This window comes from Melospiza georgiana, chromosome 9, assembly GCF_028018845.1.
Source record: "Melospiza georgiana isolate bMelGeo1 chromosome 9, bMelGeo1.pri, whole genome shotgun sequence".
Taxonomy (NCBI): Eukaryota; Metazoa; Chordata; class Aves; order Passeriformes; family Passerellidae; genus Melospiza; species Melospiza georgiana.
The window spans coordinates 7947605-7965107 of NC_080438.1; the positions used below are offsets into that span (position 1 = coordinate 7947605).

Here is a 17503-nt window from a genome sequence, read left to right on the forward strand (position 1 = left end):
GGTGAAGGAGAGTCGTGGCTGAGGAAGAGTAATGAGGGAGATCTGTAGCTGAGGCGCTGACATGGCTATGGGAGAGTCACGGCTAAGGGAGTGTCACGGCAGGCAGGATCTCATGGCTGAGGAGAACAAGCAGCGCCAGGTCCGAAAGAGAAAGCCTACTGAACCAGTTGCGCTCGTGGCTGCGACCAACACTCACGGCCGCAGCCGGTACGGGCAGAAACGGGCACAGCGCTCCGGCCCCACCGTTTCCTCCGCCTCAGCCCCGCCGGGCACGGCGCCTCTTCCCGCCGGCCCGGAGGCGGAGGGGCCGCGGAGGGGCCGCGGAGGGGCAGGGCGGGGCGGGGCGGCCGGACTCGTTTCGCGGTCGAGCGGAGCCGACCGTGGCCGCCCCAGCACCGCCTCCTCCCCTCCCCGCTCTCCTCCCGCCTCCCGGAGGAGGAGGGTCCCGGGCGCAGCTCTCTGCGTGTGTCCGTAGCTCGCGTGGCCTCGCTTACCCGCTGCGCTCCCGCCTTCCATCGGCAGCTCCGCGCCCTCCGCTCCCTCTGTTCCTCCGCTGCTCCTTCCCGGCCAGCCGGGGTTGCGCCTGCGAGTCTTCTTCCCCCGCATTCTGGAGGCTCCCAATATGTTCAGCGCCGTCCGCGCCCAGAGGCACCAGGTACGGCGGGCGGGGGCCGGGCACGGGCCGTGCGGCCGCGCTTTGTTCGGCGCTGGGCAGCGGGCGGAGGCGGCGGCCCGGGCGGGCGCATGGCGCTCGGGGAACCGCAGTCCCTGCGGCCCCGCGGCGCTTTTGTTGCTTGTTCGGGGCCCGTTTTCTTGGGCCGCGGAGTTGCCCGCATGGCCTGAGGGGCGTGAGGCCGCTCCCTCCGTGCCGGGGGAACGGGCGGGCCCCGGCGGCCGGGGAATGCGGTGTAGCCCCCGGCCGGGAATTCCCGGGTTCCCCACGCCTGCGGGTGCGAGGCCAAGGTCAGGCGCTGCCTCTCCCAGCGCCACGCTGCAGCCGCGGAGAGGCATCTCCCTAAACCTATACCGGGAATGGCGGGGGGAAAAAGAGAATCGCGGGAATCCTGGACTTTGGAGGAAATTGCCGCTCCAGGATGAGCAGCGTGTGCTGATTGCTGTTTGCCAATGCCATGACCCTCCCTGTTATCTCTACCAGTTCTAGGAAGTGGGAGATAGTAAAGCAAAACCGGTGGCTGTCAGCTCTCGTTAGTGCTTTCTGCGGAAAGCTGATGAGGGTGAATGAGCAGAGCGGTTTGGTTTTGGATTTTTTAGGGTTTTTTGGGAAGGGTACAGTATTTTCTGCCTGCATGCACCAATTTCCAGAGTTTTTTAGAATTTTTAGAGGCGCTTCAAGGTAGAAAATGCCTTTGCATTGTCACTTTTGCCGTTTCTTCACCCAGCATTCCCACAGATAATAAATATGAATTGGCTGTAATTTCATGCAGGGTAGAAAAATACTGGCAGTGAGAGGTGAAACATCCGAGTTATTTCCTAAGGAGATGTGTGGTGATAGACTAATGGAAATACAGTCTCATGTCACTCTTTGTGTGGTTTGTGACGAGAAAACTTTTTTTTTTCTTGTTTGCAGTGATGGGTGTGTAGACACCACATTTATTCTCTTCTGTCAGAGAGCTAGAAAATAAGAAAGCAAGCAGGATGTGGTGCTTTGATGGTGAGATTGGTTTACTTTTCAAAAGCAGATTTTTGTAGCCACAAGCTTGACTCCTGGAGTGTAGCATGCAACAGTCGGGGAGTACTTTCCAGTTAGGAAGCTGTGTGTTAGCTGCTGTAATTAAGCCTGATTTTATTTTCATCAGCTTGAATTCTTAAGGAGCAGGAGATGGTAAGAAAGGCAAAAACTGCCCGGAATGGGGGTGGAAGACAAGGAGGACATATAAACAAAACTCAGTGATTTGGTTGTGTGACAGATGTTTGGAGAACTGTGGGAAGTCTGTGTTAGTAAAAAAATAGACCTAGGGGGTGGGCAAAGGGCAGGAAAGAACTCAGATTTTAGTAGAGCGAATGTGAGGCAGGTTGAAAAAGAGATGTAGATAAGCACTGTGAGAACAACAGCGAAAGTACGAAATGGGAAGGGAGAGGAAGGGCAGAACCAGTGTGAAAAGGGAACTAATGACCAGAGCTGGGGCTTAGAAGCGTGGGAGGCCAGTCCTGGGAGCCAGTGCTGGATGAGCAGCCGGAGTGCTGCAGCTGAGGGATGTCGCTGGAACAGCAGTAACATTCAAGCATGAAGCCTGCTGCTTATAAATTTTTAAAGTCTGCATGCATAAATGTGCTTGGAAGAGTTCTCTGGGCTTGCTTTCTATAGAGGGCAGTCCAAGCATTGCACCTTCCCGGGGTGCATGTGAGAGATTTTGGAAAATGTCCACAGTACTCTGTCATTCCTCTTCAATTCCTAACCAGTGATAGCAAATATTCCATCTTCCCTCTCCCTGTCCTCACTGTTGGCATGGGAGCATGACTAAGGTCAATGTGCAGTGAAATAGAAAAATGTTGTCTACAAGTCATAGTTGTCAGTGAGACTAAATATTTAGTGGAAAGCAACTGAAAAGTGAATAAGCAAAACAAAATTGCTCTAAATTCTGAGTCTTACTGTAGATTACTGGTATAAAGAGGTTGGGCCTCTTTAGTGGTGTAAAGTATGTTAATAAATGTCTTGTCTTCAATGTTCTGCCCAAATGCAGACTCAGACATGAAAAGTTGATGTGTTTTTACCATAAATAAATGCCAATGTATGAAATAAATGTTTTGAGGACGTTTGGTTTTATATTCTGAGACAGATAATGGACTGTGAGCAGTCGTAGGTGTGACCTACATTTCTTCTGAGCTGGGCTGTCACAAGCCAGAAAGCTCCGGCTGGGTGTTAAATTCCATTTTTGTTTCACAAGTGTCAATCAAATATCTGTCATTACATCAGCAAGTATTGATGTTAAATCAAAAGGTTATCAAGTATCTCCCCCAAAGAAGTGCTTTGCCTGTGAGTTGAAGAAGTAATACATTAATTTGACTAAAAGATTTGTGCAGAATTGGCACAGCAAATACTGCACATGGAAAGTGGGCTGTATTAAATATGAGAGGCAAAATAGATGTTCCCTGTGTTGTTAGGTCATGGGCAAGGTGACTCTGCCCCTGGGACTCGTTGGCTTGGTGGTCACCTGAGAGCACAGCTCCTGCAGGAGGCTCTGCAGGGGAGACACCTAGGGCAGCACTGAGCATCACTGTGTCTCAGTGTCATTGCTATTTAGGTGGGCTTTCTTAAATGTACCTTTAAATGCAGCAGTGAAATAGAGGAGTTTGAAAGGAGGGAACCTCCCTTCTGGAATGAGCAGCCAGTTCATCTCTGAGTGCATGATGAGCTGTGACTCACTCACGGCCCTGTGGTTCACATACACGGCAAAGGAAAATCTCAGTCTGTGCACGACATGAGGCATTCAGGAAACACAGTTACTACAACAAGGCTGTGTTTAAAATCCAGCAGCTGGGCAGACATTGGAGTCCTTGCATTCCTGTGCCTGGGAACAGCTGGGGTGCCAGAACACACCGTGTGCATGTTCCGTGACTTCAGGCCTGCCTGAGCCCGCTGATCGGCGCTTGATCCAAGGGAGTCTCCAGCCCCAGCCCCAGTACCAGTCCTTACTGTTAAAATTACAACAAAAATCCAGAGTTTATGCATTACTCTGTCGTTTTTGCATAATATTAAAAGTATGAGAACAGCTGCTCTCAAGTAGGAGTGTTCTCCAGTGGAATGTGTTGTTCCCATTCTGGGATGATAATTCTGTAGCTTTAATGTGTTTATAGAAGTGCATTTGGATGCAGTCTTGGTGGCAGAGGCACCAGGCTTTACCTGGCTGACAATCATCTGGGAACATCTCACTTGGCTTAAAAAAATGTAAAATCCTGGATAATTATAAAAAATGCCACAGTACTTCTTCATGTGCTGAGCTAAAAGGGAGTATAAGCAAGGAGGGGGAGGTAATGACAAAGTGATTTTGATTTAAAAAAATAAAGGAAAGAGTTTGTTTGCAGTATCTGTTTATGACCTTTAATGCAGAAGAGGCAGCATTCTTGACTTTGCAATGAATTTTGGCTGATAGTTCGGGTTGTGTTCTAGCAGCATTACTCCATACTAAAATGAGGAAAGCTGTGAATTTGCTTGTGCTATTTGATGCTGTTTTGAATAATAATATTAGCTATGACACACACAACATTGAAACTCTGTGGCAATACTTAAGATGTTCAAATTCCAAAATGTTCATATTCCTAGATATTCAGATTGGACAATACCATTGGGGACATAAATGCATCTGCATGGGATTGGTGTCTCACACAAAGGAGGGTTTTAACAGACAAATCTTCCATTTCAACCCAGAACTATTTTGGATGACCTTCTTAGGTCTTCAAGGTCCCAAGCAAGTACATGTGGCAGAGTTAGGAGATTGCAAATAAAACTGATGTGTTACGGCAGAATGTGACAATACACACCCAGAGATGTAAACTGAGCGAGGCTGATTGTGGGATTTAGTTAGAATAGTTTGACTAGCTGTCCTGTGACTTGAAATGTTTTGCTTGAGGTGAATTTTTGGGGGAGGTGTGGACATCAGGCTCTTGGGTTCTGTTTTGAGAAGTTGGCTTGCTTTAAAAATTGCAGTGATTATGCCAGTTGTACACTGACGGGGAAGTGTTGACTGCCAAATGCCTAATTAAACAATATTTGTTAAATAGAGCTTGGTGTCACCTTCTTAACTTGCCTGTGGGATTACAAGAAGAATATACCTTAATTTATTATCATTTAATCTCACCTTTATGTGAGATTTCTTTTCCCAGTGAAGCACACTGGCGTAGCTGATGGAAGTTGTGTGCAGGGGTGCTGCTCCTGCAGTGCCCAGCATTCCAAATGCTGTGTTCCCCTGATGTGGGACACTGCAGTGCTTGGGAGCAGCTGTTCCCTTCTCCAGGCTGCGGGTCTGTGCCTGCTCCAGAGCCAAGCAAGCGAGTGTTTGCTCTGCCTGCACGGTTCTGTGCTGGCTGGGGCTGTGGGAGTGGAGGCAGTGTCCCTGGAGCTGTACGTGGTGGGACAATGCCCTCTGCTGCTCCCAGGAAATCAGCCTCCTGCTGGAGCTACTGGGCTGCACCAGGCACCAGGCAGGTACTGCTCCTGCCAAAGTCACCCTGGGCTGAGTACTGGCCCTGCACCACGGTCACAAGGTTCTCTTGCAGGGCACTTTTGGTTTTTGACAAGGAGAAATGAGCTGCACCTATTTTTAGGAAACTCAGTTCCGAATGTGGCATTTATTCTGTGGATACAAATATAGTGTTGGAACTGAAGTGATTGATGTTTTCCTGAGGTGGCACCAGGGTCATGGAAAGTTCCAGAGTGAGTGTTTGTTGCCTGTTCCCTCCCTGCTGCTCCTCCCCCTCCTCTTCTCCCCTCCCCAAAAAATCCTGGCATAAAGAGCCCACCAGCATGTGAATTCCCAGCAAAGCCACCCCAGTCTGCACTGCCAGTGCCGAGCTCAGCCAGACCCCTGCAGGGTCTGTTCCCAGGAGAGAGACCTTTTACCAAAGAAAGCTGTCCTACAGATTCCTGACTTTATAATTTCTGGGAGCAGCAGAGACTGGAGACATGCCCAGTCATTTCAGACATGTCCTTAATCCATCTTCAGACAATTTTAGGCATTCGGTAGAAGAAGGCTATAAGTAGATGAGCACAAGAGCTGAAGGTAGGAGGCTTGTGGATTGTGTGCTTTTATAAAATGGAGGCATTTCTGTTGTGTTACGTGTGAGTTACCTACTTGTGGAAGCAATAATGATAACAGGATGTGCTGAAAGGCTGAGTTGGTAAGAGATTGGTGAAAAATGGGATTCAGCTGTTCTACCTTTTTTCCTAAGCACTAATTTAGCCTTTTTCTTGTCTCCAGGGGTAGAATGATGATGTGGTTGATTTCTTATTAGGCACGAGGACATATTGGTGTCAATATGGAATTTTTCAGGCTGCTTGCTTTTTGTGGGGGAAAAAACCCAAAAACCCCCCAAAAACAACTGCAACAATAAAACAACCCCAACTTGTTTGTGAAGAAAAACTTGTTTGTTTGGGTCAGGACCATGAATCGAGTTTTATGTGAAATGCATGGCAGTGCTATTTGTTGTCCTTACTTGATACCTTCTCCTTTATTGCAGGTTATGATGCATGATTATCACAGAAGAAATTCATGTCTATAGCTCCTAAGGACTATATTACATCATCTTCAAGCCTGATAGTTTTGGAATCCATATTGCAGCTGCAAACACACGTCTGCTTTTGCATTTCCACAAACATCTTCCCTCTCAGGAGATCCTGAAACTCAAGTGCTCTGTTCTAACACAGTGACACCATTGGGCTATTTTAAATTTACAGTCATCTTTGCTTGGTAAGTCATACCAGTAATTGTGTATACAGTAGTTAATACTTCTGCTGAAATTATGTAAATTTAAAATCTTGGTGTCTTTTCTTCAATAACACACAACAGATGGATGTTTGTGAGATTATTGTTTCCAGTTTAGGGTTGAATACTCGCGGTAGTAAGTGAATTTAAAATAGATGGATTAACAGTAGAAGTATTTGTGGGAGCTTCGGTGTTTTTATTACTGATTTTTGCAATCCACTACTTCTGGTTTGGAGTTTTCTTATTTAGTGTGATCCTCAGAATTTTCGTAAACTTGAGGTGGAAATAAAAATTTTTGCTGGTAACATTAATAGAATATTACATATACTCTAAGATTTTCAAGGTAACTACTTCTGTGTATGTTAGCAGCTCAAACTTAGAAATCTGCTTTTTGTTTTAAATTACTATTTCAAATTTGCTAGGTCATGTAAGGGTAATAGTTAAGTGTTCTTAATTAGCTTCTTATTTGGAAAGTGCTTAACTAAATAAGAATCAATTAAAGGAGCTAAGAAGTAGCTTCCAGATAAAAAAAATTAAAGTTTCCTGAAGTTACTTTCCCAGTCTTTGACTGATGTCCCTGAGGTGGTATCTTTGTGTATGGCTGAGGTCTTCAAAGGAAGTTGTTCTATCTTTGAGATGATTTAAAATACATTTTTGCTGTTCAGAATTTATTAAATTGTCTGTTTTGTTGGTCATAATGTTTTCATGACTTCCAGCTGCTCTAAAATACTGAGTCATTACTCATAAAATTTAACAGAAAATGTTTATCTATCTATTCTACTTCACAAGCTACTTTAAATTCTCAGTTCTTATTTTTCAGTGTAGCTGGGTGTTGTGTGTGCAAAAATGCAGCTGGACCAGAGTGGTAGGGAGCAGAAAGTGGTGATGAATAATGATAGCTGGGGATGGATATACGAAAAAAGATCTTTAGGGAAGGGAATCCGTGTAATCCAGTGGTTCCCAGCTTGCTCCCACAGAGCTGGCGCAGATTCAGCCTGTGGTTTGAACCCAGTACCTGCTGAAGGGATGTGGCCTCAATCTCTGAAAATCATTAATCCATTAATGCCCCCTGCGTGTTTGTTTGCAAACAGTGTTGCTAGTGCTGCTGCACTGAAGCCAGATGCTGTGTGTGTAACCTTTGCCCATTGCATGTGCAGCCAGGCCAACACCAAAATGATTCCCAACGGGTATTTGATGTTTGAGGATGAGAACTTCATCGAGTCGTCTGTTGCCAAACTCAACGCCTTACGGAAGAGCGGTCAGTTCTGCGACGTCCGCCTCCAGGTACCTGTGCCCTGCCACCCTGGGGAGCCTGGGGGCATGTGGGCTTACACCACATGGAGCTGTTGCTTCACAGACTGGGAGATGGGAGATTTTAGAAGCCCATTTTTCTGAAAAATGCATACTAAAAAAAATCCAAATGGGATACACTTTGAGAGAAGTGATGCTAACTTACAGCTGGAGACTGTTGATTTGAAAAATTGATTTGAACTGTGGCACTCACCTGAGTTGGCCTTCATGTTGTGAAAATGCAAAGGTAATTACAAAAAATCCTCACTAGCACATGGGCTTCTTGCTTGTGTTTGACATAAGGTGTGTGGACACGAGATGCTGGCGCACCGAGCCGTGCTGGCATGCTGCAGTCCCTACCTGTTCGAAATCTTCAACACTGACAGCGACTGCCATGGAGTTTCCCATGTGAAATTTGATGATCTCAACCCAGAAGCTGTTGAAGTTCTGTTGAATTATGCCTATACTGCTCAGTAAGTAGTTCTCATGGTAACTAGAGAGAGGATAGACTTTGATTTGAAAAATCAGAATAATAAGAGGAAAATTTCTCTATTTAATAGGTTAAAAGCTGATAAAGAGCTGGTGAAAGATGTATACTCTGCAGCAAAGAAGTTGAAGATGGAGAGGGTTAAGCAGGTATGGTTCTCAGCTCTTCTGGAAGTCCGTTCTGCCTTCCCAGGCTGACAGCATTGCACCTTTTGGTGTTAGTGAGCCTAAACCTGATGCTTCTGTGGAAGAAGTGCTCAGCACAAAGCTGCTGTAGATGTTCCTTTGCACTGTACTGATTTGGTGCCAGCTGGATGTGTTGCTTCCACTTGCACTGTCTAGGTGCCAGGGTGTTCCCTGAAGTTATGTTTTGTATTTGTGCACCTATGTAAGAAAAACAGGTTTAAATCTTGGCTGATTCCTTACCTTCAGGTCTGTGGCAGCAGTGCTGTGCTTGGTTGTGTTGGGAGCATGAACAAACCTGTAAATCTATCAGAAAAAGAGCAATTCACACACTCCTGAACATAATTTGGTAGTGCTTGACTTTGAAAATACCATTAGCTGCAGATAAGGGTACCCTTAAAAAGGGAATTGGGATCATTAGCTCGCCTGACTGAGAAGCAGTTTTGAATAGGTGTTCAGTAGAAAAGCATGGGGTCAATGCAGATGTCAGTAGCTTCCAAATGTGTTTGAGTTGTTAATTTAAGATGTGCATACTGCTGTGGAAGGCAACATTCCCTGTACAGCACTGACATGGGGATGACAGCAGAGTCACTGCTCTGCAGTTAGAAAACAGCTGCTCTGTGTTGGGATAGATAATTCAAATGTATAAAAACTGTCTGCTTGCATTGCCAGGTTTGTGGTGACTATTTGCTGTCCAAGATGGACGTGCAGAGCTGCATCTCCTACCGGAACTTCGCCAGCTGCATGGGAGACTCCCGGCTGTTGCACAAGATCGATGGCTACATTCAGGAACACCTTGTAGAGATTTCAGAACAGGAGGAGTTTCTCAAGCTGCCACGGTTAAAGGTTAGCCTAAGTTTGTAGAATTCCTTCTGGTACAGGATCTCCCAAAAGCAACCTGAGGAGCAACTAGGATTTCCTTCTCTTTGGAGGGCAGGAAAACTTGGTGTACTGACTGCTGCCAGTATGTGACAGTTTTGGATCTGTGTCCTATTCTTAGTGCTGTGAACCTTAACTGTAGAGAACATGTGCTGTCACCCTTTCCAGGTGTAAAAGGTGATTGTATTTAAATGTGCTTCTTAGTTTCATAGGCTGAAAGCTCCTTGTGGTGTTTTCTGGCTCTGTAGTAAAGAGAGAACAGAGAGAGTAAATTCCTAGAGACTAAATAATATTTTCTCTTCTCCCTCAAGCTTGAAATAATGCTGGAAGATAATGTTGGCCTACCCAGCAACGGCAAATTGTACACAAAGGTAATCAACTGGGTACAGCGCAGCATCTGGGAGAACGGAGGCAACCTGGAAGATCTCATGGAAGAGGTTAGTCTTTAAGAAAATGGGATCTTGGGATTAATCATTAAAAAAACCCAAAAAAAGCCAATATGAAGGATGATCCCTTTTTTTTTCTTTTTTTTTCCCCCTTCACTTTTTTAACTGACCCTAAAGAATTTAAATTTTGCTGTAGGTACCCCTAAGCTGAGAAACTGGGGGGGTGTTCAGGTGAGCTGAATACACTGTTCAGTCTGGTCTTCACTTTCCTTTTTGCTCCCCGTTGCTGTATAGTAGCCTGAGAGTGGCCTGTATCTGCTTTAGTTTGGGGAGGTGGTACTGAGACTTGCCATAGATTGGTGATGTTTTCCTTTGCAGGTTTTGCTTGTAAATGCACAGTAGGTAAAAGCTTCTAATGGTTGTTCCTCCCCATTGGTTTATCTCCCCATAGGTTTATTAACAAAACTAGGATACCAAGGCTGAAGAACCAAGAAGAGCCTCAAGTGTATTGACACGTACAGAAGCAGCAGTCCTGCCCCAGTGCTCCTAAGAAAATCCGCTGTGGGCAGAGAACGATCATGATGATTTAATGGTGTTTACTTACTCCTTTACAGGATGCATTATTTTCAAACTTGTGTGTTGTTAAATGGCTTTTCTCATGAATACTAATGGTAGATGTAGCCTGGGCAGTGTTTAATGGCAAAATTAGCGGGGAGATAAAATTTTTAATTGGCTCCAGCAAACGGACTTTACCAAATCTTGTGAAATTCTTCAAAATTTTCAAAATCTGCTATTACAAGGACAAAAGATCCCCAGAAACACTTGTCTAGGCAAAAGTACATGTTGATGCTGTCGTATAATCTCAAGTGTATATTTCCTCTTGGAGAAACTAATTTAAAACATCATGTTGAAATTAAGATGCATTTCGTTGAAACAGCTGCATCTGGTTTCAGTGGTGGACAACAGTTTCTTCCAGACCTTAAATTGGTGTTGTCTTCCCTCATTCCCATACCTTTCTTTTAGAGTCTGTTGGCTTCTCTTGGCCTTTTTTGATGGAGATAAATATGTGTATTTTTCATAGCAGAAAACTTGTGTGCAGGGATAAGGAAATGCTTGCATGAGACTGTGAATTTGTGTAACTCTGCAAATTAATGTGCCTTTTGCTTGTCTAATGTTTCTGTGCTGGGAAAACAGCAGAAGCCCATGGAAAATGAAGATTTCTCTCAAGCTGAGAAAGTAAGGAACCATCACTCCCTATTTGAAGATTGCCACCATGACATCTGCTTCCTTTTAGTTTTGCCACTGTGCGAGCTTGAGATGAGCTGACGAGCAGTGTGGTGCCTGGGGTAATGTGCCTGTAGCTGAGGAGCACAGAGACAGCAGCCACATGGGTGTTCTGTTGTTGTTTTTGCAGGTGCAAACGCTGTACTACTCAGCTGATCACAAGCTGCTTGATGGAAATCTGCTAGATGGACAGGCTGAGGTGTATGGCAGTGATGATGACCACATTCAGTTTGTGCAGGTACCAATTGCAGACAGTCTCAGGTAACCCCAGGTAGACTGGAGCAGTTTACAGCACACCTGAAGTCCTGTGTTCTGCTGGCAGAGAAGGCAGCAGGTGCTGTAGTGGAGAAAGGCAGCAGGAGAAGGTGTCTGGCTGGGAGCTGCTGCAGGCCATGATGTGCTCTCAGCTTCTGTCTCTCTGGCAGGCTGGGCTGACTCTCGGCCTTTGCACAACAGTGCTCTAATTCTGACTTCAAAATCAATCCTAGCTGTTAGAAGAAAGAAGAGGCAGACAAGCACTCAGCTGTAGGAAGTCAGCTGAGACCTTGTAGAGTTCCCAGAGACTGTAGAGAAACACGGACTGCTTGGCTTGCAGTGGGGAATGTGTCTGGTAAATTTGGACCCAGAAAAAGATTCCAGATCCAAGTTCTAATCCTTCAGCTGCCAGCGTCCGCTTCTTTTGTTCAGCTGCACTGGTGGTGTAGCTGCCAAATCTCTCTGATGCTTTGACTGAGTGCAAATCACTCCTGTGCTTTTGGAGAGGTCTTTTGTTATAGTTTTATTTATTTCTTACCAGGTGTAATCCTTCTGAGCTCCAGAAAACCACATGGCTTAGTACAAACGCAGGCTAAGATAGAAACAATCAAAAAGGACTAACAGTTGTAAATTATCAGTTGCTTTATACAAGTGAACTTGGTTTAAATTTAAGAATTTGAAGCAAATACATTGTAATATTTTATAACAGTGAAACATGTTCAAACAAAAAGTTTCCTTCATGAAATTCTTAGCTAATGTGGAAAACACTGTCCATCCCAGAATGTGGATTTTAGAAGTAAAATGAGAGGAAATGGAAAAGCCAGCTAATTTTCCAGTTTGTTAATTGTTTTTAGAAAGCCTTCACAGGGTTCTCTACCTCTGGATACAATTTGTAATGCTTAGAAGCAGAGAGGCGAATGTTAGAACGGTTCATTTTTAGAACTAAGACCAGGACTTCTCAATGTTTTTCTGCAAATCCTTCCTAATAAGAAAAATCACCAACTTCAGACATCCTTAACTGTTGAGGGAACTAACACTAAAAATCCCCTAGATGCTAGTCCTGGAAAAATTTTACATTTTTAAATTACAAAACTTTGTATTTTCTGTTGCTGTTGAGGCAATTTAATGATAAGAGCTTAAGTGGTTAATTGGATGAAGGTTCAGAAATAAAAAAAAAAGCTCTCTACAAGTACACTGCTTGTCACGGTGAGCTGAGCTTAGCAATCCAGCTCCTCTGTGTGAGGTTATCTGAGTTAGGTGATGTGTTTCTGAAGTCTTGTGACAGTTTCCATGGAGATCAGGCTCCAGGGAACTGTGCAGGCATCGCAGACTTGGTACTGTGGTCATAAACTCTGCTGCTGAACAGTACAGACAGCACAGTAACTTTCTGTGCTTCAGGAAAAGCCTCAACAACCCAACCAACTGTGCTGAAAGTGGGAATTTTGAGTTTTTTCTTAGTAGAGTAAAATAATGTAAGCTACAGTAGAAATTTAATTGGAGATAAAAAGAAAGCAGAAATTTCTTGTTAGTGGAAGTATCAAGGGAGTAAAATCCAAGAAACAGCTAATCTGAGCACAGAGGGGAACTGAGGTGAAATTAGTTTGTCTTCAGGGAATGAAGAGAATAGTTTATTCACTTCCAAACAGCATTATATAATTACCTCAAGTTCCAGAAGCAGAGCTTGGGAGTGAGGCTCCTGTGTGTTAGCTCAGTTCTCTCCAGCTGCATGTAACTATTCCCTTATATTTGTAAATCCTGCTAGAAATGCACACTTACTTTAGGGATTTGCAGTCCAGCACCAGCAGTATAAAGCTGCAGTTACAGGATAAAGTGAGTTCCAGGAGAAAAGTGTAGGGTGGCTTTTGGCCACTGTTGCTGGGCAGGCAAGATGTTCTGCTGAAAATATAGGTGTGCTATAAATGCTGCTCTGCGGAGGTGTAGACAAGTGTGCTCTGGAGTAGCTACACAGTGTCTCAGAGAAGCAGAGGTAGAAGGAGCTGTAGTCTCTGGCTAGGTTTCTGTAGCTGCCTTTTGATTTTGCAGAAGAGGCCACCACGTGAGAATGATCACAAGCAGATCAGTAGCAGCTCCTCTGGAAGTCTTTCTCCAAATGCTACTGTTCAGAGTCCTAAACACGAGTGGAAAATCATTGCTTCAGAGAAGACTTCGAGTGAGTAACAGGGGCAGGGGTTGTCTAACAGATGTGTCTCTTCTTGGGTACCTGCCACCTTCTGCTCCCTGGGGATTTCCTTCACATCTCTGAGGAATGCTGAGGTGTTTCTTCTTACTGATGATACAAGTCAAGTAATTTGTAGGGTGCTTCTGATGTACCTGGGATGACATACATTTCAGTTCCTTATGAACTAAATCCATGGTGTGTCATCATTTTCCCAGAAAATCCTAAGGAGACAGGCAGTCCATAGTTAATTAACAGAGCTGTTTGCTCTGTGTGTGCAAGGAGACTCCCAGCACATGTTTAAGTTGCTGTTGTATGTCGTTCAAGTGCTCTTTCAGTATCTAAAGCATATTTGTCAATAACTAATACTTTTGAAACCAGTAATCTGAAAAAATTAAGTTTCTGTGCTGCTGAGGGGAGTGGCACAAGCTGCAGAGCCCATGTGGCACCCAGCTCAGTGCCCCTTCAGTGGCACCGTGCTGAGGGTGTGCTGTCCCCGCAGGTAACACGTACCTGTGCCTGGCGGTGCTGGACGGGGTGCTGTGTGTCATCTTCCTGCACGGCCGCAACAGCCCCCAGAGCTCCCCCTCGAGCACCCCACGGCTGCTGAAGAGCCTGAGCTTCGAGCTGCAGCCCAGCGACCTCATCGAGAAGCCCATGTCCCCCATGCAGTACGCGCGCTCGGGGCTGGGCACGGCCGAGCTCAACGGCAAGCTCATCGCTGCGGGTGAGCCGGGGCAGGGGAGGCGGGCAGGGCTGGGCCGGTGCCTCTGGATGCGGGGCCAGTAACCTCTCGCTTGCAGGGGGCTACAACAGGGAGGAGTGCCTGCGCACCGTGGAGTGCTACGACCCTGAGAAGGACACCTGGACGTTCATCGCACCCATGAGGACGCCGAGGGCCCGGTTCCAGATGGCGGTGCTGATGGTGTGTGGGGTGGGGAGCCAGCCTGCACCTGGGCTGAGCTGAACAGGGCACACTGAGCAGGGTGGCTCTAAAGTTGTTTCTCTGTAGTTCGTGGTTATCCAAGTGCTCATGAGCTGACTGGTGTGCTCAGAGGTGACGGGTGTTGGTTTGTTCCTCTCAGGGGCAGCTGTACGTCGTGGGTGGGTCAAACGGCCACTCGGATGACTTGAGCTGTGGAGAGATGTACGAGCCCGAGATTGATGACTGGACCCCTGTCCCCGAGCTGCGGACCAACCGCTGCAACGCAGGTGAGGCCTCTGCGGCGCCCAGTTGGGGGGTGGAGACTCAGCCACTTCTTACTCACTTGCCATTCTGTCCTGTATCAACAGGAGTGTGTGCCCTGAATGGAAAGCTGTACATTGTGGGTGGTTCTGATCCCTATGGCCAGAAAGGACTGAAGAACTGTGATGTGTTTGATCCCGTAACAAAGGCTTGGACGAGCTGTGCTCCCCTTAACATCCGTAAGTTCGTTGGGGAGCTGGGCAGGGACGGGGAGAAAAGGGCAACTGCAGAACTGCACCAAACCAAAAACTAGAAAAACCAAAACTGCCCCTTTGAGTTGCTGGTGGCTGACTGTGCTGGCTTTGCTTGCAGGGAGGCACCAGTCGGCCGTGTGTGAGCTGGGGGGGTACCTGTACATCATCGGTGGGGCCGAGTCGTGGAACTGCCTCAACAGCGTGGAGCGCTACAACCCCGAGAACAACACCTGGACCCTGATGGCGCCCATGAACGTGGCACGGCGCGGCGCCGGCGCGGCTGTCAGAGATGGTAGGGCTGGGGCTGCTGCCTCGGGGCCTTTCATGTCTGCTGTCGTGCGAGTAGAATACAAAGCTGTGCTCCTTTCTGGGCAGGGAACAATACAGTAGGAGCCTGGTTAAATGCCCAGTTTTAATTAAAAAGAAAAACCTCTTGGTTGTGGGCCATTCACTGCACCTCTTTCTTCTGAAAGTGTCACTGTGCAGCTTCAAGAGCTGCACCTCTTTGAATTTGGACTTTGGTCTTCAAATTCCCTTTAGCTGTCATGGGCAGGAGACCCAAAGCAGATCGCTCCTCTAAGTGCAGACCTTGACCAGGCCAAGGTCTGTGACAGCACCTGGCTCCCTTGGGGCTGTGTTGAGCCTGCTGGTGGGAGCACAGGGCCAGCTGGTGCTGAGCAGTGAGCGTGGCTCCCTTTCCTCACACAGGGAAGCTCTTTGTGGCCGGAGGATTTGACGGCACGCACGCGGTGAGCTGTGTGGAGATGTACGACCCTGCCAGGAACGAGTGGAAGATGATGGGCAGCATGACCACGCCCAGGAGCAACGCTGGCATCACCACCGTGGCCAACACCATTTATGCAGTGGGGGGCTTTGATGGCAACGAGTTCTTGAACACACTTGAGGTCTACAATCCAGAGTCAAACGAGTGGAGCCCCTACACCAAAATTTACAAGTTTTAAGTGAATTAAATTCCCTTTTCAAACTAACAGGCTTAGTGATGTAATTGTGTTTCAGTTAGAGGTACACCTGTGAATAGGGGTGGGGAGGGCATAGATGTTGCCAACAGCAACACAGAGCTTTTGCATATTGCATATTAACGTGCTGTATATATTTGTTTTGGAAAAAATATTGAGATGAAGGGTTTTTTTGTGTATTTTAGGACTTTAAAGGTTTTGGTTTTGTTTTAAGATTTTGACGATAATGCAGGAGAAACTAGACTGGGCATATCATTTCAGGAGCTTCCCCCAGTATTTGTCACTTTGCACATTGGATGACTTCTTGGAGGTGTGTTCTTGGGGCAAGAAGGGTAAAATTTGTGGGGGATAATGTTTTTTTCTTTCATCAGGCCTTGGTTTCCTTCAGTAACTGGAACAATCTGTAACAAGAAGCCTTATTTAAATAGATACAATGGCTATTTTTTTTATTAAAAATGCTGACATGCCTCTGCTAATACCTTATCTTTTACAATTGCCTTTTTATAACACTTTTTATATACTCAGCAGAGTATTTTGTCTGTTGAAATGCAAATGGCAGATAAATGGTTATTGAAACAGAGAGAGCCTTGGAGTTTCTAGAGCCCAGGTGGGACAGTGGATTGCCCCCACAGGTGAGCTGCTGCCTCTGCTGCAATAGTGTGAGTTAGTCTGCACCACCTTCCTTAGAGCTGCATAGGGTTTCTGGACATGACACACCTAGACTTTCTAGGCTGGGAAAAGGATTCTGGCTCCAAGTGTTTTGAGGAGAATGCAGAGCATGCTTTCTGTACAGCAGTTTTGTTACTCTGGGTGAGCTGATCTTTGTACAACTACAATAGTTTGGGGAGGGGGGTTCTCATGGGTTTTAAACTCTTGCCAGCTGGCAAAGAAAATGTGTTGTAGTATCTGTCTTAAGTTTATTTTTCTAATATTACCAGCTGGAAGTGTGATAGAACACAAATAACTTGATTTTGTATGTGCTCATAGTCCTGTTTTAGTTCACTTTCTCTGTTCCTATGGATCAAACATCGGGGTGGGATGACTTGGTGTCTAATGTGTAGTGCTGCACATCTAACTCTGGGTGCCAAAACTAGCACTGACTGCTTGCTGCTGCTGCAAACACATTAAAGGTACCTTTTGGGAAACCCTTGCACCACAGGCGTGCCCTGACCTGGCTGTGTGTCCTTTTCTTCAAGGAGGCGGTGTCCAGAGGGATACAAAAAGTGACATTTCTGATGGCTGTAGGCAGGGAGAGCTACAAAGAGAAAGGGGAACAGAAGACTCATCTTCCACAACAGCCCTTCCCAGCCAGCATGTGCTGCAGCTGCCCCCATCAGCACCTTTGAGCCAACATCCCCACCCCACTCCCAGGGCTGGAGAACCCCTGTGGGAACAGCCCTGCACAGTCACTGTGCTCCAACAGGAATTCCACCCCACTCCCTGGCAGGACTGTGCTGCACTTGAATCCACAGGGACTGGGCACAGCCACTCAGAATGAACTCAGAATGTTTATGTAACAATAAATTACATTTTTACAATCAAGAATTTACAAATACATCCAAAAGTTAGTATCAAAATAGACACTTCAGAACTTTGCTAGTCAGCTCATCTCTGTACAAATACATACAAGAAGAGGTAGCATTAAAGGCCTTACAAAATGGCTTTTGGGAAGTTTCATGGACTTAAAGCAGTTCTGGAAAGCAGCCA

At 46.2% G+C, this 17503-nt stretch overlaps 1 protein-coding gene across 3 annotated transcripts; it reads left to right on the plus strand.

Annotated features, from left to right (window-relative positions):
- Nucleotides 1-409: 409 nt before the first annotated feature.
- Nucleotides 410-16954, plus strand: IVNS1ABP (influenza virus NS1A binding protein). Of its 3 annotated transcripts, none has more exons than XM_058030201.1 (15): nucleotides 410-655; nucleotides 6196-6425; nucleotides 7532-7724; nucleotides 8034-8203; nucleotides 8291-8366; nucleotides 9072-9245; nucleotides 9590-9715; nucleotides 11079-11186; nucleotides 13247-13373; nucleotides 13882-14106; nucleotides 14183-14304; nucleotides 14465-14591; nucleotides 14673-14804; nucleotides 14938-15111; nucleotides 15528-16954. In XM_058030201.1, the coding sequence occupies exons 3-15, from the start codon at nucleotides 7590-7592 to the stop codon at nucleotides 15779-15781; spliced, it is 1950 nt and encodes a 649-aa protein (XP_057886184.1). In that variant the 5' UTR covers nucleotides 410-655; nucleotides 6196-6425; nucleotides 7532-7589; the 3' UTR covers nucleotides 15782-16954. The 3 variants fall into 3 exon arrangements, with proteins under 3 accessions (XP_057886184.1, XP_057886186.1, XP_057886185.1); XM_058030203.1 differs by having other exon boundaries at nucleotides 411-655; nucleotides 7598-7724; XM_058030202.1 differs by lacking the exon at nucleotides 410-655 and adding an exon at nucleotides 5511-5738.
- Nucleotides 16955-17503: the final 549 nt, after the last annotated feature.